At 39.2% G+C, this 27,299-nt stretch overlaps 2 protein-coding genes and 1 pseudogene across 6 annotated transcripts in view; 2 read left to right on the top strand and 1 right to left on the bottom strand.

Moving 5' to 3' along the window:
* Positions 1-13,505, top strand: part of eya3 (EYA transcriptional coactivator and phosphatase 3) — a 15,249-nt gene extending 1,744 nt beyond the window's left edge. For 2 of the 5 annotated variants that reach the window (XM_026156810.1, XM_026156812.1), the window contains exons 2-19: positions 1,859-1,954; positions 3,144-3,193; positions 3,270-3,364; positions 3,450-3,530; positions 3,623-3,677; positions 5,524-5,633; positions 5,895-6,032; positions 6,212-6,297; positions 6,865-7,042; positions 7,852-8,021; positions 8,280-8,363; positions 8,465-8,554; positions 9,000-9,058; positions 9,151-9,311; positions 9,693-9,822; positions 10,059-10,180; positions 10,292-10,392; positions 11,283-13,505. In XM_026156810.1, the coding sequence (XP_026012595.1) occupies positions 1,907-1,954; positions 3,144-3,193; positions 3,270-3,364; positions 3,450-3,530; positions 3,623-3,677; positions 5,524-5,633; positions 5,895-6,032; positions 6,212-6,297; positions 6,865-7,042; positions 7,852-8,021; positions 8,280-8,363; positions 8,465-8,554; positions 9,000-9,058; positions 9,151-9,311; positions 9,693-9,822; positions 10,059-10,180; positions 10,292-10,392; positions 11,283-11,363 (1,839 nt within the window). In that variant the 5' untranslated portion in view covers positions 1,859-1,906 and the 3' untranslated portion in view covers positions 11,364-13,505. Of the gene's footprint in view, positions 1-1,855; positions 1,955-3,143; positions 3,194-3,269; positions 3,365-3,449; positions 3,531-3,622; positions 3,678-5,523; positions 5,634-5,894; positions 6,033-6,211; positions 6,298-6,864; positions 7,043-7,851; positions 8,022-8,279; positions 8,364-8,464; positions 8,555-8,999; positions 9,059-9,150; positions 9,312-9,692; positions 9,823-10,058; positions 10,181-10,291; positions 10,393-11,282 lie in introns of all 5 variants that reach the window. The other 3 variants (XM_026156813.1, XM_026156811.1, XM_026156814.1) reach the window with 3 other exon arrangements.
* A 2,283-nt stretch (positions 13,506-15,788) lies between these two features.
* Positions 15,789-16,503, bottom strand: LOC113015242 (phytanoyl-CoA dioxygenase, peroxisomal pseudogene; annotated as a pseudogene).
* LOC113014928 (interferon-induced very large GTPase 1-like) lies at positions 16,132-26,843 on the top strand. The gene is made up of 4 exons (XM_026156790.1): positions 16,132-16,332; positions 17,004-17,092; positions 21,393-21,430; positions 21,547-26,843. Exons 3-4 carry the CDS (start codon positions 21,410-21,412, stop codon positions 24,235-24,237), a joined length of 2,712 nt encoding a protein of 903 aa, XP_026012575.1. The 5' UTR covers positions 16,132-16,332; positions 17,004-17,092; positions 21,393-21,409; the 3' UTR covers positions 24,238-26,843.
* Positions 26,844-27,299: the final 456 nt, after the last annotated feature.

Here is a 27,299-nt window from a genome sequence, read left to right as displayed (position 1 = left end):
AATGTTACTAAGAGTTTTATTGGTTGGGATTTCATTGACTTATCCAAAAATGTCTATTACGCATAGCTACACAGTACATGGAATTCAGTGGTCTTGATATCAGTATTTGAAGCAACAACTAGCCTGTAGTTGTAGCGTTTGTTCCCTGTATGTTCTGTTTGACCTGTTTGTTTTTTTTTGTTTTTTTGTTTTATTACTATCATCATAATGTAATAAAATTATACCTTAAAAATGTTTTTCAGGTCTTTTAACTGTCAGCCAAAACATAATGGGACTACCAGATAAATATGTTGTTTGCTGACAGATTGATAGAGGTCAACAAGGCTCACTCATATATGTATTTAATGTAGCTGCTTGTAACCCAGAACATTTTTGCCATTATACACAAGGTCAGTTAAAAATGTGCAGATGGTAAATGGTAAATGGCCTGCATTTGTATAGCGCTTTTCTAGTCCATAGGACCCCAAAGCGCTTTACACTACATTCAGTCATTCACCCATTCACACATACATTCACACACTGGCGATAGCAAGCTACATTGTAGCCACAGCTGCCCTGGGGCGCACTGACAGAGGCGAGGCTGCCGGACACAGGCGCCACCGGGCCCTCTGACTGATCTATCAGATGACTCTTATCTTCACAAACAGAATCAATCAGAATCAGAATCAGAATACTTTATTGATCCCTAGGGGAAAACAAATGGGCTGATGACTCTGCAAACCTGAATAATACATTTAAATTACTTTTTTTTTTTTTAATCCATCAAACAATCAAATAATTATTTACTTGTTTAATCTTTTCTCTGTCAAGTGGAAGTAAAATAAGAAAGAAAGCTCTCTTTTAATTTTTTTGGTTTTCTTTATTATTTTATGTTTTGTTTTGTCTGACCAGCAAACAATAAATTGAAAGGTACTCAGTTTTTACTCTATGATTTTAAAAATTAAATCAGATCTTCCCATTTGAAAAGCTGACTCCAGGTTTTACATATAAATGACTACAATTATTATTTTCTTGTTAATTTACTGACCAATGTTGCAGCTGCATTATATAAGTATTTATATCTGTTGGTTTAAGTGGGTCTTTTTGTTTTTTGCAGAAGGCATTCATTAGACTGAGAACTCATATAATAAAGACGTTTGGTAATCCAATGATCAATTGATAATTCATTTTCTTAAATGGGAGACATGCAAAATAATTTTTTTCTCGTTTTAATTCAGTTAACTTTAAAAATGTCATTATCATATATATTTTTTAATTCACTTATCTAAATCTCGCACAAGCCTGCATGTTCTTTAATGAACCACTTCTAAGAACAACACCTACCTGACACATTGATTTGGTGTTAATTTGCAGACTGACCTATTTTCTCTGATTGCTTTTACATTATGTCAGTTGAGTAAATGCTCATCCCTCCAGCTGTGGGCAGAGGCCCGTTAAAGTGAGCAGTGGACAAAACGAGGTTAGATCTTATCCCCCCGGGGCATCTATTGATATGAGAGCGTGCACCTGAGCAGCTAATGCTCCCAGAGGGTATGTTTTCGTTGAATGTAGGTTAGTTCGCATGTAAGGTGGCACGCATCCTTAATCCTGCAGTAAAAACAGAGTGGCGAGGACGTTGGTGAGCGTCAATGCCACACGTGCCTCACCTGTGAGTCTCGTGCTGGAGATTAGAGCAGGGTGCCCCATTTCCTTCATCGCCACTGCCTTCCTACTGATCGAACCCTGATAGGGGCAGGAGAGGGATTCACTTTATGGGACAAGGGGAGGGGGGAGTCACGTATGGGGTACTATATAAGACTGTGCTCCCACCATTGACTCTGTGCCTGTTTGTCTTTGCTTCTGTGGTGGTGTGAAGCAGGGTCCCGCCAGGCTCTCCAGGTACAGAGAGTAGGCTGAGTGTGCAGACATGTCGGGCCGCTCCGCTGCAGAGATGGATGACTCGCAGGAGCTGCCGGTGAGTATGCATGGAGTCATTTGCATAGTAACTTTACTGATTTCCTGTAACTGTTGTTTTGTGTATGATAACAAAAATGTGGCTTAAGGTTCATGCAAATATTTAAGATAGCAAATATTTAATTTTCTGTTCATATTTTCTGTTTTAGCCAACGCAAAGTTGAATTTTAGGAGACAGCTTCAGTCAGTCTTTATCTTTATTTTCTGTTTTTGTGTTCATCTCTATGAGAGATGCCAAAGAAAATGTCATTATACCCAAGCATACCCACCGTTTAACAGTTTGTTTGTTTTTTAAAGGTCTTAATCACTCAAGTTCAGTCAAGTTTTCTGATAAAATGATAAGAAAGTGTATATACTTATGATATGATAATTAGATTATACAGACCTTTTTGCCTTATTTGTATATAGACCAATCATGATTACCTGCATGGTCACAACCAAAGGCCTGTTTTGAGGCAGGAAATACTCTCACAGTGTATAATTTTTTTTGTGGAGCATTAAAAGGCTTTTGCTCTCTTTTTATCATCTAAAAGATAACTGATGGTTAATTGAGACAATCGATGATATGCAGATTAATCTGCTACCCGCAAAATACGTCTATTAAAGTATTACAAATCTGTTTATACACAAGAATTATTTACAGCGGTGTACAGCTGTTTTCTCTTGTCAGTGTGGTGAGCTGTTTTACTTTTTTCTATATTCAACATTCAGTTTGAGTTTTATTAACATTATTTTACCTTATATTTTACTTACATATTGGACTCCTGTATTTTTTTTAAACTATAGATTTCTATTTAATTTAGCCCTTTCCCTCTAATCTCTCTAACTGAGCAGTTTTGTTTTGTTAGTTTACCTTTATTTTATGGACTTATTCTACTTTATTTATGCTAATTTTCTGTACATTGTGTTTAATGTTTTGGCTGTAACACAGGACGATTTGAGATGCATAGATCATAATGATGTTATATTATATATTGTTTGTTTTCAGTGCAGTAAAGAACTGTTCTATTACCCAGAAGGTTGTCATTTACTATTCATGCTGATATCACATTGGCTGATAAATGTCAACCCATGCACCTTTTTTTCTTAATTAAAACTACATAAATAAATAAAACTGACTGTGTTCTGCTGCTTTGTTTAAATCGTGTGAGCTGTCTGACTTGTGTGTCTGCATTTTTGTGCATGTGCAGGCAAAGAAGGCCAAGATTGACGTAGATGGCAAACTGAAGAAAGAGTCAGGGTTGGTATCTACTTATATGGGCTCACCTATTTTAAATTACTGCTTAATTACAATAACATTTTTCCTGCTCTTTCAGTGATTTGGGGGATGATGGGAGCCCAGACGCTGTTTTAGGTTCATCAGAGCAGGAGAACTCATATTCTGCCCTGTCCACAGCCCAAATTGATCCAGGTCAGTAGAATATGTTTAAAAATCAAAGGCTCATAATGTTCAAAAATGTTGCTGTAGTTTATTGACATTTCATGTGTGGCCACAGGTGAACAGGAGCAGTCCAGTGCAGAGAGGGGAGCTGGATCTCAACCATGTGGTGACTCAATTAACTCGTACGGTCATTCTGGTACGAACAGAAACAGACTCGGCTCTAAACAGTGCACAGTGATGTTACTCTTGTAAGTGCTCTTGTAGCTAAAATAGTCTCTTTTCCTGCAGCCACCGATGCCACAGCCACATCTGAATATACCCAACAGGTTTATCAGGGAAGCAAGTGAGTATGCTGCATGGAAGTGAGACATTAAACTTTATGGATCACTTTAGATTTATAGAGAGAAAAATGGAACATTCTCACTCACATATGCAATAAGTTTTCAAACAAAGCATACTAATCAGTTTCCACTCAGTTATTAACTTGTCAGAAGATCATTGTGGGGTAAATGTATAGATCTGTTTGAGACCGTTATTATAGTTTTGTATTTTCTGATTAGGTTTTATTTTTATTTGGTTATATTTAGAAAAATCAGTACAAGTATTACAATAAAAACAGAATTTTTGGAAAGTGGTTGACTCGCAGTCTCACTGATACAAAGTCTCATCAGGCAAGTTTTGTTTTACTGAACTAAATTTTACTGAACTATTATCTAGGGATGGGTATCGTTTAGGTTTTATCCGATACCGGTGCCAAACTGGTACTTTTGAAACGGTGCCAGTGCTTAAACGGTGCTCGAACCGGTGCTTAAAGAATGGAGAACACAAACTTTGTCCAAAAACCTCTTATGTTTTTTTTTTTTTTTTTTTTTTTCTTTTCTTTTTTTTGCAGTGTCTTTTTTTTCTGCAAAATGATAATCAAGTTAGCCTTTTCTTTTGATACAACATACCTACTTTGTTTGGAACCGGTGCTTAAATAATGGAAAAAAACAAACTTTGTCCTAAAACCTCTCATGTTTAGCTGTTTGTTTTTTTTGTAAAAAGATAACGGTGTTAGCTTTTTCTGCAGCTACAGGGCATGTATGGTATCACTCTATCAAACAAGAAGACAGTCGCATGTAACTACGACGGTGTTTGCTAGTTCACCTTACATGCATTAATGTAATAACGTGGTTAGCCTACTCAACGTAAATTACACATGAACAACATTAAGCTACTTGCGCAGAGAAGAACGGCTGCTGCTGCCATCATCATTCGTCATCATTTCTGCTACACTGGCAGGGCTAGGGGCCAGAACTCTCCTCTTCGGGTTCTTGGGGGATGTTGCTAACTCTGGGACCGATAACAGGCACCACACTTGCTGAGGTCTTGCAGCAAGCTATCAATACGGTGCATTTCTCGGCTTTAAAAAAAAACCGCTATGCGTCGCCAGAACTTACGTACCTGGGCCCGCCTACTATCCTTGGAAAGGTACAATGATTGGCTAGAATCCAAAGTGTATGACATCTCAGGGAAAAAAAAGCACCGAAATAAAGCACCGAAATGTGTTCAGCTTTTCGGTCTGGTTACTACCGTTTATGTCAGAACCGGTGCCATAATGGAACTGGATACCAGTACCCATCCCTACTGTTATCTTAGTTTGGTAAAATTATTATTTATTGTTGTCAGTTTTCCAGGTTCACCAACACCTAAATCAGTAGTTTCAGTTGTTTTAGTTAATTAAAATGTTGTTGTTTTTTTTAATCTAGTTTTATTTTTTAGTGTGGTTTTAGTTAACCACAGTAACCTTGGTGCACGATTTGTGGCATCCTGACTTTACCTGCAACGTTTGGACCTCATTTTAATTTTGTTGAGATGTTCCAAAGAAGACTTTTATTGATGGCTGCAGTTTTCTCCTTTTGTACAGCAGCTTCTACTCTCACCATGTTGCAGGCTTGTCAGACCACCAGGTTAGATTACTAATGTGCTTTTACGAATGTAAAAGTGATAAAGTAGGTGTTTGTATGTAAATGTGGTGATGAAAAATCCAACTGTGTGTGTGTGTGTGTGTGTGTGTGTTGTTTTTGTTTTTTTTTGTTTTTTATTACATCAAGACAAAGCCTGGCTCTTTTGTTTTGTATAATGCACCTGCTACAGGTGTACTCACTTTTGTTATAGGTAGTCATTCTCTCTCTCTCTCTCTCTTTCAGCCCAGCAGTAACGTCATACACCAGTCAGGTGGCGTTTCCTCCTCTGGCCCAGTCCACTGTGTACTCATCCTTCCCCCAAACAGGCCAGACCTACGGTCTCCCACCTTTTGGTTAGTGCCTGCTCTTTTTGGACGACCCTTTTTAAGGACAGTCTGCTCTCTAAAATCCAAGCATCACACTTCATGACTTTGCTTTTAAAGCCTCACTGTGCTTTGGCGCTGAACCAGTCTGCTTTTAAACCCTGCTTTTACACACAAACACAAATCTTGACGGGAGTACCCAGTTTACTAACTTTGCTGCATCTTCAGTGACCCACTTTCTCCCCTGCTGCCTCTTCATCTTCAGCTTCCATTGCTCTCTTTCATCTTCAGGTGCTATGTGGCCAGGCATAAAAACAGAGACAGGGCTGCCTGATGCGCCCTCTGGTGGCCAGCCTGGGTTTCTCAGTTTCAGCTCCACATATACCTCAACCCAGCCAGGCCAGCTGCACTACTCATACCCCAGCCAAGGCAAGCTGCCATCTCACTCTGTCTCACTGTCTGCAAATACCTGAAGAACACAGTAAAGGAGAACCTGCAGCGGCACAGCTCTGATTTCCTCTCTTGCCATTATAACATCATGTAGAAGAATTTTTATTTTTATATTTTAGACTTTGCATCTCTTTTAATGCGAATGTTTCTTTCTCTAGGCTCAAGCTTCACAACATCCAGTGTGTATTCCAACATCCCTTCAGCTACAGCCGCGACTACAACCGCCTCGGCGGTGGCCCATCAGGTGAGAATCAGTGATTCTCCAGTAAGATGAAGAATAAAATTATCTTTGTGTGTGTTTTTAAGAGCGGTTGGTGCACTGTGGGAGTGGAAAATTGCCTTTAAAATGACCAAAAATTCAAAGGAAAAAATTCCTTTCAAGCTATGAATGTATGCAAGCAAAGTGTTAATATGGTGCAAATCTCAAGCAAGGAATGCAGAAGTCTTGTATGTGTGTGCTCAACATGTTTATTGTGTGCTGTGGTTGGAGATTAGAATGCTAGACATAGTGATCTATAAAAGGATATTAAAAGCATTTGTAATGTATGCAAAAGTTCAGCTCAAACTTCAGTATTTTTGTCTTTGAGTGAGGGAAGAAATCCACAGGAAGTGGATGCTTTTGGGATCAAGTTTTGATCACAGAGGGTTCATCTTACTGTCTGACACAGAACCTGAGTTTGTGTTATGTTCAGTGATATTAGAACTTCTTGAAAAGATGAGATTGTTCCCACGTATTGTTACTCAGCCCTGCGTGGAGTCCTTTCCCATCATTCTGCTGATCACGTTTGTATGTTGTTTCACTTCTCTCCAGGATTTTAGCAGCTACAACTCTCTGGGACAGAGTCAGTTCTCTCAGTACTACACTCTTCCTCCCAGCTACGTGCCTGCTGGGCTACCTAACAGTGATGACCACAGTGGCGGTGCAGGTGTTGCTGGATATTCAGCAGTGAAATCAGAGGAGGCCGCCTCAGCTGGACTGCCTCCTAGAGGTTTTTGGCTTTTCATTATCTTTTGCCTTTTACCTTTTTTTCTGCCTTTGGATTCTTTACCTTAAATAACTGTCAGCACTTTGTTCTACAGCACATGTTAAATAGCTGTGTAGCATTAACACACATTGCTGTACCTACATTTAAAGCAGGAAAAAGCACAGTAAGAATACTTAAACCAAAACGTCTCATGGTACTGTCTTTCTCTAAGTTAACTTTACATAAATAAAAACCTGAAAAATAACTAAATGAATACTGCACACACTGTTAAGGTGCTTGTGTTACTGTGTAGAAATATTTAACAAACTAGTTAAACAGTTAGGATGAAGTATAGTGTACTTTTTATTTTATTTATTTTTTTATCAGTTCTCCTGTGCACCTGGCTAAAATTTCATTTTCAAGATGCAATTTGTTCTACATCCTGGAAGAACTTATAACAGAACTGTTCTGTTTTGTCTGGAGCTCTTTTTAGATATCCACTGCAGCCCTGCACAGCTCGAGACATTTCAGAGATGCAGATGAGAAATTTAAGATCTAAAGTTGTTGGATCAGACATTAAACTGTCAGCTTTAGACCAGGTTACACTGAAGTGTGAAGAGAGCAGCTAATATTCTGGATCTGCACCTCAGTAAACAAGCGAAAAAGTCTGCAGCCAATTCTCCTTTTTAGTCCCATAATGTGCTGTGGAATTCAAAAAGAATTTAAGTGGAAAATCTAAATAACTAAAATGAGAATCTTCTTTCAGCTGCTCTCTTGTTTAAAGGTTGTTTTTTATGCTGGCTGCCACGCTCATGTTCTTGGTCTCGTTTTAGATGCGTCCCCACCAGAAAACCTGCCTGTTTGTGCGGCTCTTCCTACAGCTGTGGCAGTGCCCGCTGGAGCTCGAGATCAGGACGAGGTCGGCCGCAGGAACTCGATGGGCAAAGCCAAAGGGAAGGGCAAGAAGTCTGATAACTCTCCACCTGCTGAGAGTGACCTGGAGGTAATTTATTAAACAGTACTGGATATAATTAATAACAGTGAGTTTGTTTTGACATTTGTGAAATCCTTACAATGATAGATATATTAATTAACTATTACAGGAACTGAACCATTTCTGTGTCAAGTCCAAACCCAAGTTATGTTTATGGGGTTTTTTTCATGCTTTTTGAAATATAATGGGAAAGTTAGAGGAGCAGGAAAAAGTTCACTGTAATATGGAGTGCAGCCCAACAGGTAATCTTGTTCTTTTGTGTTTCAGCGCATTTTTTTATGGGATCTGGATGAAACCATCATTATATTCCACTCTTTGCTCACCGGCTCTTATGCTCAGAAGTTTGGCAAGGTTGGTTTTTCCAAAGATGAATCCTTTGAGCTTACAATGCAAAAATTAGACCTATTGAATTGTGTAACATGCTTATTGTGGGTCTGTTTTATTTTGTTCAGGACCCGGCGACTGTGTTGAACTTGGGCTTGCAGATGGAGGAGCTGATCTTTGAGCTGGCAGACACCCATCTTTTCTTCAATGACCTCGAGGTACAGTGACGTTTGTTTAGACTGGAGTGAATATGAGAGACGAGCAGCTTTTGCTTGTTCACAGCAGCTGGTACAAACCAGAATTCCAGATTTAATAAAATTTTTTACAAACTCACTGAGTTGTATGTCAGACAGAAGAAGGCAGATAGACAATAGGCTGACTGTGGAAAAACCGGTTGAACTGCATTAAACTAACAAATGCGGCGCTGTTTCCTGACATGTTGCACTTCTAAACTTACAACCAATCAAAAAGCATCTTATTATACATGTGAATAATAATCAGGTAACTGGTGAGTGTTTTTTCTGGTTCCACCTCCTTCCGTTTTAACAGGTTGAAGGTGTTCAAAAAGCCCCACAATTACTTGTCATACATGTTTTAGTTTCATATTTAATTGGTCCCTAACAAAACTAGGAAAAGAATCCCTCTACTTGTGTTTTCTTCCAGGAGTGTGATCAAGTCCATGTTGAGGATGTGGCGTCTGATGACAATGGACAGGACCTGAGGTGTGTTACACGCTGCCCCGCTAACTAACCCAGACACTACAAAATGCTTTGTGTCGTTCTGAGTAATCACAGGTAGTTTGTCTTTGCTTCAGCAACTACAACTTCATGGCGGATGGATTTAACGGCCCCAGCGGTGGAGCTGCATCAGGAACCACCACAGGAGTTCAGGGAGGGGTGGAGTGGATGCGTAAACTGGCCTTTCGCTACCGCCGGCTAAAAGAGATCTACAATACTTACAAAGGAAATGTCGGGGGTGAGTTTGCAAAGCACCGTCCTGTGAAGGCTTAAGTGACAGCAGCTCAGACGAAGGAAAAATACATTCTCACATTAAAACACCAGACTTTTCTTCCCAGCTTCCAGAAACCAGCAGTGACTGGAGCTTAAGCTCTTTGTTTTCCTGCTCTTGTTACACAAATAAATGTTTTAGTACAGCAGCCAAAAACAAACGGCAAACTGTTAAGGAGGTGAGCTGCACTCAGACTTTGGAGTTTGAGCCACAGTAGGTGGATCATTGTAAGCATTTTGTAAAAAGCGTGCATTTCAGTGTTGCTCCTAACGGAGTTTAGAGCTTGCAGTGAAGAGGCTCAAAGGCTAAGCTTAGACGTCTGCTTCAGGTTTTTTTTTGGTGTTCCAGGCCTGTTGAATCCCATGAAGAGGGAGCTGCTGTTGAGGCTTCAGTCCGAGATCGAGAATGTTACAGACTCCTGGCTCAGCACTGCCCTCAAGTCTCTGCTGCTCATCCAGTCCAGGTTTGAGCACCTCAGGTTATTGTTTTAGCTCGTAGGTAGTATGTCGTAGATTAGTTACTCCTTGTTAAAATATTTTGTTTGCATCTTTGAGATTCACCCTTAACCCTGAGTTATTGTAGGGTCTTTATCTTACAATTCAAACTGCCTTGTGGCAACTGTTGTTGTGATTTGGTGCTGTATAAATCAAATCAAGTACAGTTGAATTGGATGACGATGTTATAAATCTGTGTGTGTGTGACACCCACCAACAGGGGGAAGTGTATGAACGTGTTGGTCACCACGACTCAGCTGGTTCCAGCTCTGGCCAAAGTGCTGCTTTACGGCCTGGGAGACGTCTTCCCCATCGAAAACATCTACAGTGCCACAAAAATAGGTACATATGCAACCCGATTACTCTGTGTCAAATTAAAAGAAAAAAAAAGATCTGTTTATATCTTTATGTGATTCTTTATTTTCCTTTTCCCTGCGGTTTCCTGTCATGTAGGAAAAGAGAGCTGCTTTGAGAGGATCGTCTCTCGCTTTGGGAAAAAAGTGACTTATGTGGTGATCGGTGACGGCCGAGATGAGGAATTTGCAGCAAAACAGGTAAAACTCCATTTTTGCCTTTTTTTTTTTTTTTTCTTAAACTATTTCATTTCAAATTGGATGATCTGCAGCATTTTATGATTTTTGACCCATTTTAATGGAACAATTCGATTGTGTTTTTGTGTGGACAGGCAGAATTTCAGATTTTTAGGAAAAAAGATGCAGGTACACGTTCCACATGGTTTTTGTTGTCTTTTTTCTTCCTGATCACGAGATCATGTACCAGGAAAAAGAAACAAGGCATGGTTTACTAGGAGAATCTGATCCTGGATGACATTGACTTGAACAGTTATTTACAGTCTGGCATGAAAGAAGATGGTTTATAACCAATAAACAAAAAAGATAAATGAGCCATTGTTCCACCTGCTGAAGTTACTGTTTAGACTGACTTGAATCTCCAGAGCAGATTCATCCTAGATCCTCTCTGAGAAAGTACCTGAATGGTACAAAGTTAACCTGTCAGGAAAAAACATATAAGATGAGAAGGACAGGGGAAGCTGGTTGACAACGAGTGAACTTTCAAAATAAGAGCCAGGAAGTTGTTTTCTCTTCCATGTATTTTTAGGAAGTGATTATAAATCCAGGGATTCTCTTGCATGAAAACTGTCTGCAGTAAAGTGGATTTAAGAGATGTTTAATTAGTCAAGCATTAAATATTCCTTTGCATGTTTGCACAATCTGTTGGAGCGGTCTGGCTTAAAAGTTTAGTGACACCCCCCCCCCCCCCCCCCTTCCCCCGGAACCCTGATTTTTCTACAATTAAACTAAATAAAGTTGCCATATGTAGACGGGAGACCCTCACATGGACAAAACACTTTGTCAGGCTGTGCTCTTTACAATTACACACTCTGCTTTCTTGTGCCTAATTTTTTGTCTCCTTCCCTCTGCAGCACAACATGCCTTTCTGGCGGATCTCCAGTCACGGCGACCTCGTGTCCCTTCACCAAGCGCTGGAACTGGACTTCTTGTAACGAGGATGCTGTTGAATGTTGTGCACTCAAAGGGAAAAATGTTGTCGTCGTACTGGTGACTTGTGGAGTGAAACTGTGTGTGTGGAAAAATTCTCCACAAGCCCAACAATCCACGCTCACCTGTTAGAAATCTGCTCTCGCTGTCTGACGACTTGCAACTGGCTGTGTGTTGGTGAACGCTTTGAGGCGGACTTTGGGTCGGAGCCGCCTGCGAGAAACAAACTGGACGCGTCAGTCATCAGAAGTAAGGTTCCTCTCGCCCAGCACCCCCTCCTCTACGGCAGCTAAGCTCACTGCGGCTGAAACTGGCACTGATTTGGACACGGAAGGGATGACTTCTATTATCCAGCTTCTTCACGGTTTTTGGCTTTCATTTTCACATAAACATCCAAAAGTCCTGCAGCGAACACCATCCCTCAACTCTCACTGAGTTTAAACGGCTAAGGAGACGTTGTTTGTTGGTGGCTTTGTCTGTGGAGGTTGTCATAGCGTTTTATTTTGAAAAATCTCTTTCTAGGGTGACTTGAAAGCATCATTTTGCCTTTATGTTTTTCATTATGTTCCTGACAGTCATCAAGTATCAATTAATCCCACTTTTATGTGTTGCCTCTCATGTAGCCAGACCGTTATTAAACAAAAGGTACTCAGTGATGGAGGGCAGCAGGGGCCATTAATCTCTGACTGTCACGACAAGACCAAACCACACCATCAGTCAGCACCATCAGTTCTGACCTCTCCACTGTGTGTGATCCGTGGTCACCGAGCATGTGCTAAGGATAAGAGATGCAAACTGCAGGAAGTGGTAATAAGTGTGGGAAAACATGCACAGAGCATCATCAGTTTCATGGATGACTGGGCAGAAGGATCGCAATTTTATTATTATTATTTTTCCCCCATTGTGTGGTTTTCAGACTCGTGGCTTCATTTGATGTTTTATAAGGCAAGAAAACAAATATGTGACTTAACAGAATACTGCAAAAATAAGTAATAAAAGTTTAATAAATGATAAAGAATAAATAATATAATAGCCTCCAATTACACTCCAGGGCTGGACTACATACGTAGAACTACATCCACGTGAGACTTAAATATCTGACGTTGGTGTAGTTATCCTTTTTCCTCTTGTGGCTGTAAAGAGGTTCTCTAATTGAAGCTGAAGTTTTGTCATGACTGGTGATGTTTTGAATATATTTGGACTTGAAAACATTTTTCCACCCTATGCCAATGATAATCAACACTCTTTGTGTCCTTTGGGCTCCTCAGAGCGCAGTCCCAAGTGTCCTTGAATTCCCAGAAGAGAGGTGGAGTGACAAATCTGTAACCAGAACGAAACCGTGATTCAAAGGTCCGCACTATCATATTCATTTCACTGTGATATGGATCTGTTGATGCCTGGTTAAAGTGTGCTGGTTTGGTCTTTCCAAAATTGTTCTAGTACAAGTGAACACCCGATTAATGGGAGTTTATTTTTTGGTCATAAGCTAATCACAAAGTAGAAGTCTTCTTTTCACTTTCCTCCTATTTAAAGAAAAACTGAGCCCATCTGTGGTTTTAGAGAAATGTTACACAGCTGAAGATCATGTAGCGTTTTTATTTCTTCGATGACCCAAGTAACCCAAGTATGTTTTCAGAGTGTTTGAGTAGGAAAATATGAGCATCCATGGCTGGATTACTGAGACGACCCAGCAGGGACACATGAGACTAAACCAGACGCTTTCATACATGTGCCGTAGCCCTGAAATGTTTTTGACGTTACCTTGTCTGATTCGGTCCATTGGGGTCAATAACCTGCGCCTCTCTAAAACAAATACACGAGAACGGAGGAGCTTTGTTTGCTCTGCTTTCTGCACGCAAACTTCAACCGAACATATTCCCACAAATGAGAACACGTCTGAAGCAGATTACTTCCTGGTGTGCAGGGAGGACATAGTCCAGGGTTCATGTGTAAACTCGATGGCTGAGTTTCTCACACATGGATTAATCAAAGTCCTCGATCATGAAACTTTGTTCTTCAGAGATCATCACAGTGAGTTATTCTTATAATCTGGGAAACTTGCTGACTTTCAGATGAAAGCATAAAATATTCTGGAGTGTTGTTTTTCTTTCATCGTCGTTGTTGTTTGTTGATTTTCTTTCTTCCTGTTTATTTTCTTTTCTTTCATAAAAGTATTTTTTCATTGTTTTTCAAAGTACCAGAAAACTTGCAGCCGAATACTTTTGGCTTTTTGAGGCTCTGTTGGTCTTATTGGAGTCGTAGATATGATGTGCATCAAATTACTAATTAGGAAGATGATTAATAATTAGATGCAGTCTTAATTTTGTCTGTGAATGTCAGAAAGTGGTACAGAAGGCAGCCTAAGACCCAGATATTATTATAATAAAGGGGGAAAAAAAGAAGTAAACGAGAAATGGCTTTACACACCTCCTCAGTTACTTTGAGTTATCGTCACTCAGCCTCACAACAACCCAAAGTCTTTCTAAATCATATAGGAGGGAATCAAAAATAAAGGATGACAGTGCAATAAACTTCTACTTTGCTCATTAACTGTATTTCGAGGGGTTTGTTTTGTTATGTAGACGGCGAGGAGCGCAGAGGGATGGACCTTCCCCAGTCTGAATGAGATTAAGACTGAACAATAACTGAGCCTGAAGAAGATTTTCACACACATGCAGCTTGACCGTTAAGAATGTGTATTTGTGTGTCGTTTTGTTTGTGTCCCGTGTGCATATTTATATTGTGCCTTTAACCATCATCTGTCTGCTTGATCTCAAAGGGAAATATCTTTTTATGTTTGATACACGTATCTCTGCATTGTTATTATCCAAAGTGTTATTTTACTTTATTTTTATCTCAATACTTTTTAAGTACTGTCGAGATTTTCTTTTGTTACTGAGTTTGACTTTTTTGACTTGATTGTTCTGTCTGCACTGCAACTGAAAGGTCTGGTAGAAAACTCCACATGCACTGCGGCTCAGTGTTTAAAGAAATTTAAAGTCCGGCGTTCAGATGTTTTCCTCCTTTTGACGAGGAGAATTTTTTTTTTTTTTTCTTTTGCTGTGAAACATTTAGCATCGCTTAGACAATCACAATCCCCGATGTTTGGTGTTTTTGTTTTTTATGGCAGGTCCGAAGGTGAAAGCAGCTGTAACAAAGCGTGCTCGTTCTGTCGTTCAGTTACTACCTTAGTGAATCTAAGGGAGAACGAGCAGTCCTCAAACAGAAAACTGAGACCTTTGCATCTGTTCAGCTTATTGAATGTTTATTTCTTTACTTTGTCTGCATGTCACGCCTGTTTTGAAGTATATTATCGTGGCCGTACATAATGACCATGAAATGTTTAAGGGACTATAATCTTAGATTTTCTTTTTTTTATGCCAAATATTGCTGTTTATTTTATATATATTTCATCTCATTTTCAGACATGTGAGGCTGTTTGCGGTCACATAGAGAGCCTGAAACTCAACACTATCATAATAATCAATGCTAATTATTTAATGACAGTAATCACTATTTCCTCCCAACAGCCCTGTAAGGTTTTCCTGTGTAAGACAATATAATGTAAATACATTTTAAAGGTTTCAGACTCAAGTTTGTGTGTTTTATTTTATTCAAAATGGGGTAAAATTAAAAAGAAATGTATCTGCAGATATAGACCAGAGGACAGTAGATTATAGTAGTAGAAATAACATATTTAGATTAAATATAACCTTAAAGTTAGATTCCGGTGTAGTCGGCTTTCTAATGAGAATGGGAAGTAGTCTTTTTGGTTTCTCTATTACAAGATTAATATAGCTGTACCAGCCATTGCTCACTTCTGTCCACACAGGCCCAAGAAATGCTTACCTGAAATTTAAAATAAATACTACAGTTTGGCCCATAATTCTTTGGACAAAGATGCAGTTTTTCTAGTTTTGCTTCTTTGCACCAACACAGTGGATTTTCATTCCAGCAACATCTGATTGAAGTGCAGATTTTCAGAACTTCAGATTCAGTTTTACAAGTTGAATCATTGACTGAAGATCAGTTTCATGGCCAGGTTCCCTTATAATTCCATGATGCACGGTATGTACCACCAGCAGATAGAGGATGTATCAACTTGCAAAAATCCATTACTTAAATTTGCCCATTTGTGTCTTCTTTTTTCTCCGCTTGGCTAAACAACTTTACAGATGGATTTTAAATGGATCTCTGTGCTGTAAAACACTGTTAAATGTCAGAATTATACACAGACTAATCCAGTGCATTTTGGTGAAAGAAAATTAGTGACAGTGTTTGGAAAAAATTAGATAACAGTGTTTTTCAACCCTTGCACATCACTCAGCAGAAAACCCCCCCCAACACTTTGTTGCAGTGTTGCAAGCCTGTTGCTTCTCATTTAGCCGCTGCATTGATATAGTGAAGTTTCAGCTCAGATTCATCACCCTTCAGCAGTGTCTTGATATTGAAACCTTCTCTCCCTGCACCAGACGAACCAGAATGGCCCGTGTGTCTTTGAAAGTGACTTCATCACTAACAGCATACTTCCTCGCTACAATCTCCTTCACCTCTTTCTCTATGTTTTCCTGTGTGTTTCCTTTCACATCAATATAATAGCAATTACTGCTGGCATACTAACAGGAGATGACCATGGCCAGGAGAAGCCCGGTGTCTGGTTCATATCAGGGCCGTGGATGAGCAGTGGGTGGAAGAAGACTGTGTCACCCTATTCCATTTCTAGGTGCACCCTGGGATACTGTGGGTCATAGTCTCGGACTCCATGGTACATCTTGTTCACTCAGCCCTCCAACTCAGGATAGTCATGTTCCTGCAGCATGCCATTGTGTGATCATGGCAGGACGACCAGGCAGATATTCTGCCTGTTCACTGTCTCCATAGCTGTCCATACAATCCCATCACATGGTCAAAAGAGGAAGTAATTCAGATCCTGATGAAATGGATGACAGGACGTCTTCTTACTTGCATCAGGAGGTTTGTTGATCAGCGTCGTGTGCATAGCCATGATATTCTGTCCAGTGAAACACTCAATTTACCAGCGATCCCTAAGTACATACCGTAGTTAGGGATTGCTGGTAAAGAACCGTACTGGAAGAGGTCATGATCCTCCTGCAAGTCCTGCAGTTCAGAGACAGCTTTCTGATTTCAAATTCAAATTTTATTTGTCACACACACACAACCATACACAGTATGACATGAAGTGAAATGCTTGTGGCTGTGCAATGCCTGACCATTACATGACAGTGGTTTTACAGTATTTACAATTTATAGGTTATTACAAAATTTACAGATTTAACTTAGAAATTTACAGTAAAAATGTGCAAATAGCAGAAAGATTATAAATTATAGGAAGTGTGCATGAAGGAAAACCAGAGTGCGTGTGGTGAGACCAAAGGAGGCTGAATAATTACGCACACCCCACTTTTCATTTATTAATTTGTAAAAAAATGTTTGGAATCATGTATGATTTTCGTTCCACTTCTCACGTGTGCACCACTTTGTGTTGGTCTTTCACGTGGAATTCCAATAAAATTGATTCCTGTTTGTGGCTGTAATGTGACAAAATGCGGAAAAGTTTAACTTTTGCAAGCCACTGTATACATGCATCGTCTTCCTAATGTAATCCCCCCCCGATTGTTTTATAGGTTGACAGGAACTTTCTTTTATCTCCGCTGACAACTTCCCTTAGAAATCGAAACTAAACCGAGCTGCACAAACCAGGAACAAGAGATAGGTATGTATGTTGAATATTATTTTTTCTTGTTTGCCTCTAAAACAGTGCTTGTCACTGTACGATCATAAAAGGCCCGTACAAGAGCTGTTACAGGCTTAAAGAGGAGTGACGATCAGCGAGTAGCACTATGGCTTCATGCCGTGAAAAATCGCGTTCGAGTGATCCATTTACTGCGGTGAAGCCAGCCGACGCTTACATATTTTTTGCGCTCTTTTCCGGTAGTTCTTCTCCTTCAGATTCCTCCTTCGACTCGCCTACTCTAAATCTGTGCCGAGTTTCATCTCAAACTATTCTAAGATTTCCGATATCTATTGATTTTTTTCATGTTGTATTTACTTTCGTTTTGTTAAAAAGCACTGGCCTGGTTTCGAGTCTGATCTGTGTCCCTTTGCTGCATGCTCCCCCCTCTCTCTCTCTCCACTTAACTGTCGGCCGACATGTTTGTTGCGAATTCCATATCAACTATCAAGGATGATTTTTAATACATTTAACATTCAATTTATTTTTTTTCCTGATTCTACTTTAACAATTTTTAATATGGCGTTATCATGTTCCATTAACTTTGCTGAATTTGAGGATAACTGTTATCTAATTCTTTAAATATAATGAATATTATAATTGTTTAATTTTATTTATCTGAGCGACTTCAGGTGAAATTTTACAGGCATGTAGAGTAGGTGAACAAAAAAAATCAATCCATTGAGATTTTGACGTCAACTATCAAGGATGATTTTTAATGAATTTTTGATATGCTGTTGTCATGTTGCATTGAGCTTGTTGAATTTAAGCAGAAATGTCCTTTAATCATGCAATAGATTGAGAGAAAACTCTCCTCTCATTATGAGTTGAAAAATGACTCCAAGATTCCTCACTGTGTTTTCAGTACACACAAATAAGCATGTCTGTCAAGGCCAGATTGTGGAGGGGACCAGAGAAAACTCCAGAGTCTTACATTTTTTATTAATTTATTTAATTTTTATTAATTAATTAATTAATTAATTAATTTTTTTTTTTTTAGCAAAGTCACATACTAATTCAGTATGAATTTTGTTTACCTTTAGCCAGCAGTTTCAGTGTCGCCTGCTCTGGCCCCTGGAATACAAACATTTTTGGTCCCTGATGTCTCTAAATCCACATTTCTAAGAACAGAGTCTCGAGCAAGTAATTTTCCCCCCCTTGATTTTTGCTTTGCAGAATAGGGAAAATTATTTTGTTGGTGGTGCACTGAGACTTCTATTTCAGGCTACAATTCCTTTTTACAGTCACCCTTTGAGCCAGATTTCCCAGCTGCTTGGTCTCAGTGATAACATGATCATACTCTTTTTGCTCCACTCTTCTGATTTGTTTCACTACCCTTTTCTTATGTTGCCACCTGATTTAAGTCAGATGTGTGTGTGTGTGTGTGTGTGTCCATATTATTATAAATTAAATATAATACTACTACTACTAGCAGTAGTAATAATAATAATATTAAAATAATAATTTGATACTCGTTATCTGAAATCTGTTTCTTCCTACATCAAAGTTAATGAGGACAAAGAATCATACATTCAGTGTAGTTCTTCAATTTGTTGTTGCACATGTGGTGACTGCATAGTTCTGGGGAAAAAATTAACGTTTTTTGCACTTATTTTCATTTCAATGCTGACTCAAAAGTTTGGTCATTCAACTTATTGAGTTACAGTTAAGTTGGTAAACTCTAACTCTAACTTACAGATGAGAACATTAAGAATAATTATAATTCTAAAGATAAAAGAAAATACAGTTGGGTCCATAAATATTTGGACAGAGACAACTGTTTTCTAATTTCAGTTCTGTACATTACCACAATGAATTTGAAAGAAACAACTCAGTTGATGTGCAGACTTCCAGCTTTAATTTAGTGGGTTGTATGTAAAGATTACATAAAAATGTGAGGACCTAAAGTGTTTTTAACACAATCCCTTCATTTTGGGGTAATTGGACAAATTAAATAACTGAAAATTAAATGTTCATTTATAACACTTGGTTGAAAACTTTGCTGACAATGACAGCCTGAAGTCTTGAATTCATGGACATGACCAAATGCTAGGTTTTCCATTCTTTAAACATGGGAACAAAGCTGGAGTACTGGTATTTATAAAACACTTATTGTTTTATTGAGAACTCAAAGTGCTTTACACTTCATGGAGTGGTAACCCATTTAAACAGCACTTCATTTTATTCCATGCATTATTGTCACTTACAGATTACTACATCAGGACCAATTTGGGGTTTATCATCAGTGGCGGAGCGGGGGGGTGGCTTACTGGGCTTAAGCCCGGGTTGTTTTTTCAGAAGCCCGGGGTCTTTTGGAGTGTAATTTGTTTCATAGTTAGATGCCTGACTGACAACTGTATGAAACAAAAACTACACACAATATTCGAAGCACATAGTGCACACTGTGGGAATTTACGACTGTGCGTAAATTCCCACACTGGAGAATTTAGTCCATATTCACATGAAACCTTTGCAGAGTTGCTGCAGATTTGTCATTGCAAATGAGATGATAACCATCATGTCCCAAAGAGGCTCTGCTGCATTGAGATCTGGCAATTGTGGAGGCCATTTGAACACAGTGAACATATTCAAGAAATAAGTTTGATTTGAGTTCTGGCTGATTGGAGCTGGCTCGGACCTAGCTTAGAAGAACAAAGAAAGCAGTTACAGCTGTTCAAACTAGTTCAAACCCCCCACTATGCTGGCCGACATGATTGACGATGGGTAAGCCGTGAGTACTCAGTCTATGTTTATTGAACGACATATGGGAAGATCTTGAAGAAGCTCACGGCTTTGCAACAGGAAATAGATAGACCTGGTGACCAGTGATGGACATTGGTGCAGTTGTTCACATTAATCCAAACAATGATCTCCCTCAGTCATGTGGCTCCGGAACAGCAAATTCTTGTCCCTGATAACGGGACTGTTTTGTTTCTCTGACCCTATCCTTCAAGGACAGCTTTGTTGGCTGAAGGACTGTTGAGTTGAGTTATGAGACTCGTCAGACCAGCCAATAATTTTCTTCTATTGGTCAGTGGCCTCAATTGGGCCTGCCTTCCTGTGTGGAAATTCAAGTGTGCCAGGGCTCACAGGTGATTGGCTGGCCCAACTGCACGCAGATCGGTGTGTGCCATTCCACACACCATTGGCTGCTGCAGGATCCTCGGGCGCAGCGGACCAATGACGCGGCTGCCTGCGTTTGCCTGCGAGTACAAAAGGCTGAGGATTATTCACTTGTGGGGGACTCTTTGATTTGAACAGACTGTGTAGGCTGTGCCTTTGAGCCTCTTTTTTTGAGTTGCTGCCCTTATGGTTAGTTTTCTTTTGTTATTTGAATGTATGAGAGTTGTTTTTTTGTTGCTTAAATTGCCTTGTGAGTCGTTTCACTGAGGGTTTTCAGTTGTGATAGTAAACCTTGTGGGTTTTTTTTAAAATTTGACCCTCCTGTCTCTGGGCTTATTTATGTTACCTCCCCTGTCACCTAGCAGAGCCAGGGCGTAACATAGTAAGCCTATATTGTGCACGCACAGATGATTTTTTGCATACATTTATTGGAACAAGTAGTTATTTTATTTACTGTTGCGTTCCTATGAGCTTGATGCAATCTAGTCATTCTTGTCTGTCTTCTAGCATTAACAAAGCATTTTCTCAGAGAGAGCTGCTATTCACTTGACATTTTCTATCCGGTAACCACTCTGTGGTTATTGATGGCTATTTTGGAAAATCTCCCCCAAAATCCTGAAGCTTGGTTTGAATTAGGACAGGTTGGCTTGACCATTATCTGTAGTTGTGCGCACATACAGCTCTCCAGCATCAAAAATTTACTTTCACATCTGTTTTGACCTCTTAAGCTGCTCTTATATTATATCACAAAAATATTTGCATATTTGTGAAAATACCGCTATTAATTTGACATAAACAATAATGGTCATAGATTAACATCTGAATTTCACAGTAAAGGTTCAGGCATTGCAGAAAGTGACCAGATGTTTTGCAGAAACCTAAATAGGTCTAATGATGCCCAGTTTCTTCCACAGAGCAGGCTGTTACATTCAGTCTTTCACTTTTATACATGCCTGCAGTATCACACAGCAGCAGAAGTAATAAGCACTAAATTTAATTTTAGGAGGATGTGGGCATTTACATCTATGGCACAGCAGCAGTTACTATTTAAACAATGGTTCAGTTTCGATTTGATGCACTGATGATTTTCATTTGATCATACTATTGATTTAATCAGGCCATGTAGATGTAACTTACTGGTTCATTTTTTATGTTGCAGGCATCTCAGATGAGAACATGAGTGGAAACACAGAGAAGGTGGGAGAACCCAAATATTTGTCACAAGAGCTTAAAGAATATTTAAGAATAGTCTCATTCTTTGACACTGTCATTTCTGAACGTATGATGTGTTTTTATTTGCTTATTTATTACAGCCAGAGAAGGAAGAAGACAGCCAGAACAAGTCATGGCAAATAGAAACCGAGACAATGCTTGACAGACTTCATCTTCAAGGCAAAATTCAACAAAAGTTGTCACCAGCAGATTTTCTTCAAATACGTCCACCTGTGAAACAGCACCATATAGAATCTGAGAAAGATCTAGCTCACACTTTTCTCCATAGGCTGATAATGTTGGACTACAGGGCCAGATATATTGCTGTAAGACCAGACAGTCCTGAGGTGACCACAGAGTCTGACAACACTGAGATAGATTACAGTGATCTGGAGTATTTCTTGAAAACCACTGCAGACACAAATGAGAAAGAGAAGGCTCGTGTGCATCCAATGGACGTTCAGATGGCAGTATTTCACTGCTCAGACAGCTTCCTGAAACAGATGATGATTACAAAGCTCTCTCAGTGTCAGTATGCCTTACCTTTACTTGTTCCTGACCCAGTCACGGAGGAGATTCAGTTTCCTCTGTGGACTTTCAGAGAAATAACAAAAACCTGGAAGGTAACTCAAATTAAAGATGACTCAAAGATCATCATCAAGAAGAGTGTTCCAGTCTACAAAGCTGAAACACCCTTGGTGTCATTTTTCCGCCTGGGTTCTTTGTCAGTGTCTAAATCTCAGCTGATGAACACTTTGATCAACAACCGTCATGACACCTTCTTCCACAAAAACTGCCCAGGAAGCACCAAGTCTCGCTATCTGATGGATGGTGTGGCAGAGATTGCCTGGTACTGCCCTGCTGGAAAACCCAATGATGCCTTCAATGACTGCATTGCCTTTTGTAATCTCCATGGTGATGCTCTATTGACTGAAAAACAGCGTGACATACTTATTGAAAAATCCTCCATTAATATTTTTCTTGTGGCATCTCTGCAAAGCAATGAAGAAATTCAATCACTCATATCTTGTTTTTTTAAGTCTCATAGGCCTCTCATTTGTCTCACTGTTGATGGTAGCTGTGATGCTGTTAAGACAAAAAATGGAAAGTATATAATGGGCCTCAAAGACAGAAACCACTCAGATGTATCTGAACACTTGAAAAGGATCATCAGAGAAGTTTTGTCTTCTGTTGATGGTCCCATCTTGAAACCATCCTTCCAGCTTGAAACCATGGCTGAGCTCTCTGGAATCAGAGTGGATGAAACTGACCCAGCCTGTCAAAGAGGGAAATTTGCTGCTATGGAAATAATCAATCTGCTTAAAAAGGATAACATGGATGTCTCAAAGATCAAAGATGAATTTCTCACTTGTCAAGGCCAACTGTGGCATCAGTGGAGCAAAATACACAGAGAACTGTTTCATCTAAGAGGAGACATTGAAATGGAGAAAAGTAAAAAGCAACAAGAACTGATGGACATACGTCAGAAACAATGTGCTGCTTCCTGCAGTAAACTGATGCAGTTGTTCACTGGAAGTCTCTCATCATTGCCAGAAACAGAGGGAGAGTATTTCCTAAAATGGATTCAGATCTTCATAGATGCCCTCTCCACAGATGATCTTTCTTCAATTCTCCAAAGTTATGGTGAAAAAAGGTCTGAGGTCTTGGCTTTGAAGAACAAATGGGACAAATCAGATCTGTTATTAAGAAAACAAACTGAACTTGAAAACATATCAAAAAAACTTCAGTCTGCAACTTTTGGTTTGGAGCACATCTTCAGAGAAATGGGACAGATCTATGAAGCCCATAAAACAACACAAAGAGAGAGCAGAAACACTGACTGGTCTAAATACCCTGAGCTGGCTGCACAGCTGATGATATCAGGACACTCGATGGAGCTGATGGATGGTGATGCAGGTCATGTGCCTCTAACATGGATCTCCAGTCTTTTAGAAGAAGTCATCAAGAAACTGGGAGACAAGAAAGTTTTTGTGTTGTCAGTTTTGGGCCTACAAAGCAGTGGAAAATCAACAATGCTGAACACCATGTTTGGGCTGCAGTTTGCAGTGAGTGCTGGCAGGTGCACCAAAGGTGCCTTCATGCAGCTGCTCAAAGTATCAGAGGAGATGAAGAAAGACTTGAAGTTTGACTATGTTCTAGTGGTGGACACTGAAGGACTGCGTGCTCTTGAGTTAGAAGGTAACAATCTTCATCATGACAATGAACTGGCAACATTTGTTGTTGGTCTTGGAAACCTGACACTGATCAACATCTTTGGAGAGAATCCATCTGAGATGCAGGACATCCTGCAGATTGTTGTTCAGGCTTTCATGAGGATGAAGGAAGTTAAACTTTCTCCCAGTTGTGTGTTTGTTCACCAGAATGTCACAGATGTTGCAGCAGCAGAGAAAAACATGGATGGAAAGAGACGCCTGCAGGAAAAACTGGACCACATGGCCAAACTAGCAGCCAAAGAGGAGGTTTATGATGCAGAGTGCTTCAGTGATGTCATTGAATTTGATGTTCAGAAAGATGTGAAATACTGTGCCCAGCTGTGGGAGGGCAGTCCACCCATGGCTCCTCCAAATCCAGGTTACAGTGAGAGCATCCAGGAAGTGAAGAACACCATCCTCTCTAAAGCTTCAAAGTCTGCTGGGATCACTCTCTCACAGTTCAAAGCAAACATTGAAGACCTGTGGACTGCACTGCTGAATGAAAGTTTTGTTTTCAGTTTTAAAAACACACATGAAATTGCAGGGAAGTCCAGTATGGGAGCTGGACCTGGACCCTGAGGGAAAACATGTTGACCATTGAAAACCAACTTCATAACAGAATTGAAAATGGAAAACTTGATGAGGTTGAACAGTGTTATCTTTTTAAAGAAACAAACAAAACATATGAAGAAGTCAGAAAAGAAATGACAAAGTACTTTGAGGATGACAAGGAGAAAGAAATGTTGGCTCAGTGGAGAGGACGATTTGAAATCAAAATGAAAAAATTTCGTGATGAACATGCAAACAGAGTAAAAATAAAACTGGATGGCATTATCCAGCAGAAGAAAGGTCGTAAAATGATGGATGATAAGAAATCAGAGTTTGAGAACAAACTGCTACAGAAGAGCAAAGAGCTCGCTCAGCAGCTGAAGGATAAGGCCAAAGATGAAAAGGAGCTTGAGAGACAGTTCAGCTCTGTTTGGAGCAGCTGGGTTACTGAATTAACAGCAGATACAAAACCTGTTGAAGACATCAACTTGGAACAAGATTAGTTAACGATTCTTCAGGAACTTGGTTTTGAGCCAGATCTCGTAGATGAATGTAAAACAAGTGGAAAATACAAGAAAATATCAGACGTTGGTGATTATTCAGTTTATGTGATGACAAGTAGTAATCAGGTGATTAGTTATATACAAAAACGTATTTCAAGACGCCCTTTCTCCCATGAAGAACAACAACAGATCAGATCGTTCATTGACAAAGCTGAAAAAGACTCACTTGATGCAATCAGAAGCAAACCTGTAGTTACAAGAGGCTACTCAACAACTTATTTGTGTGAAGTGGCCAATCATGTAACATTAGAATTGCAGAAATTTCTGTCAGAGAAGAAATATACTTTGAGGAAGGAGTTTAGTGTTGATCTCTTACTGTTTGTGTTCCACAGAGCAAAGAGTTGGCTTCTAGAGTCCCTGGAAAAATTTGTAAAGAACAATGATGCCAAGGCTTACTTAGAAAGTAAAAAAACACAATATTATACCGTTTTTAGAAGCTTTTGTAAAGAAAACTCATCTGCTGTTGTGCTTGGAGAACTGATCTGTGAGAAGCTGAAAGTTTCCACTGTTGAGGCTGTCTGTAACAAGACTGCCATTGATCTCGCTGGAAGGATGAGGTGTAATTTCCCAGCATTCAGTGGGAATAAACTGGAATTGGACAAACATGTGTTGAAGTCACTCGCTGAGAAAGAAAACTTTGTTGATTTCATCACATACATCAATAATCCAAGGAGACAAACAGAAGCTTTCATTAAAGCAGAAGTACAGAAATACATCTACATGAGTCACAAAGATGAAGCTGTGGAAATACTCAAGAAAAATGTTGATGGCATCAAAACAAGTGTGACTCAGGCTTTATTTACTGCAACACAAAAGGTCCAAAATCAGAGAGGAGACACAGACATGTGGCTGAATGATTTTTCTAATGTTCTAAAGGATGTGCTGACATTTAACAACATTTGTTCTGAAAACTTCAGTGACATAAAACATTTTCACTTTCTCAAGGAAGAGATAGAAAAAGGATTTATATCCATCACTGAGCAGATGAGCAGCCTGTCACTGTATAAGCTGAAGGAATCCAGGCAGAAGCCTGAAGAAATCCTCATAGATCAGCTTTGTAACTGCTGCTGGGTAAACTGTCCATTCTGTGCAGCTGTTTGTACCAACACCATGAAAGATCACAGTCCTGATGACCACAGGACTCCTTTTCATCGACCTGGTGGGATAAAAGGATGGCACTATAGAGATACAGTAGAGTTCAGCGTCATTTTCTGCACAACAAATGTTGCAAGTGAAGGAGGTTTTTATCCTAGCTCTGATTCACAGAAAGCCATTCCTCACAAACAGTACAAAACTGCTGGTCCACCGTATGATACCTGGAGCATCACCCCTGATGGGTCTAAACTGGCATACTGGAAATGGTTTGTTTGTCAATTTCAAACGCAACTGGAAAAGCACTATGGGAAAAACTTCATGGGCAGAGGAGCTATTCCAGATCAATGGAAAGACATATCTAAAGAAGAAGCCATTAAAAGTCTGGATGAAATGTTTTAATGAGCCAAAGAAACTGCAAATCTGCTGAAAATGATGATACTTGTTTTCACCTAACAACCCATGAATCCAGCTGTGACAGTCTGAGTGAGAAAAAGGAAATTCTATAAATTATTAACATGAAGATGTTATGAGTGACTATAAGTTAATTCACAAAAAATACAAAAGTCACATTCTCAATGTTTCGTCCATCTAGGCTTTCAGGGTGTTTTCCAGTTAAATACATGTTAACCTAATTTTGTTAATTGGGATATCATTCACCTGTTTATAACAAAGTTTTTTTTTTTGTTTATCAAATAGTCAAAAAATGTAAGGAAACCAAATCTAAAAACTGCTGTCAAACAAGTGTTAACACTCTTTGATCATTAAGTTCAAACATTGCATCTGAAACCACAACAAAAACATCATCTTTTGTAATTTAGATTTAGATTCAATGTTAAGTTAAAGTTTATTCTCACAGATATATGATTTGAGATCTGTTTGACTGTCTTATGCTAATTTCATCTAAACCTGTTATATCCACACTGAATTTTGTTTAACTCGACTTTTATTTCATCTCATCTCTTTTTTTTTGTCTCAGCACTGGAATGATTTTTTTTATTATTTGTTTGCATTTGCAAATGTTTTGCGTGTTTAGTCAAGTGAAAAAAGACATGTGTCAACAGTTTGAACAACTTTTTGTTTTCTATGTCTTAAATAATAAAATAGTTTATGCTTCATCTCATTTGAATTGCTTGATTTTTTTTCATTGTGTACAACATTGAATGCAGAATAGTCCATCTAATTGTCAAAATCTGCTAACCTTATATTTCATAAATTGCACTGACATGGAGCAGCAACAAATTCATCAACAACTGATAAAAAACAGATGAAACAAACTTGACAGCTGTCTGCTAAACTAAGTCAACTGGCTGTTTGTGTGATCAGATTTGTAAATTTGCAAATAAGTTTCAGTTACTTTGTTTTCATGTGTAACTTTTGCTACACTTCTGCCGCGGTGGATCAGCAAATGTGTGAGGAGAGTTGTTTGTAAATAAG

This window comes from Astatotilapia calliptera, chromosome 22, assembly GCF_900246225.1.
Source record: "Astatotilapia calliptera chromosome 22, fAstCal1.2, whole genome shotgun sequence".
Lineage (NCBI taxonomy): Eukaryota > Metazoa > Chordata > Actinopteri > Cichliformes > Cichlidae > Astatotilapia > Astatotilapia calliptera.
The sequence above is the reverse complement of the archived record's forward strand: the minus strand, read 5'-3'. Positions and strand labels throughout refer to the sequence as shown.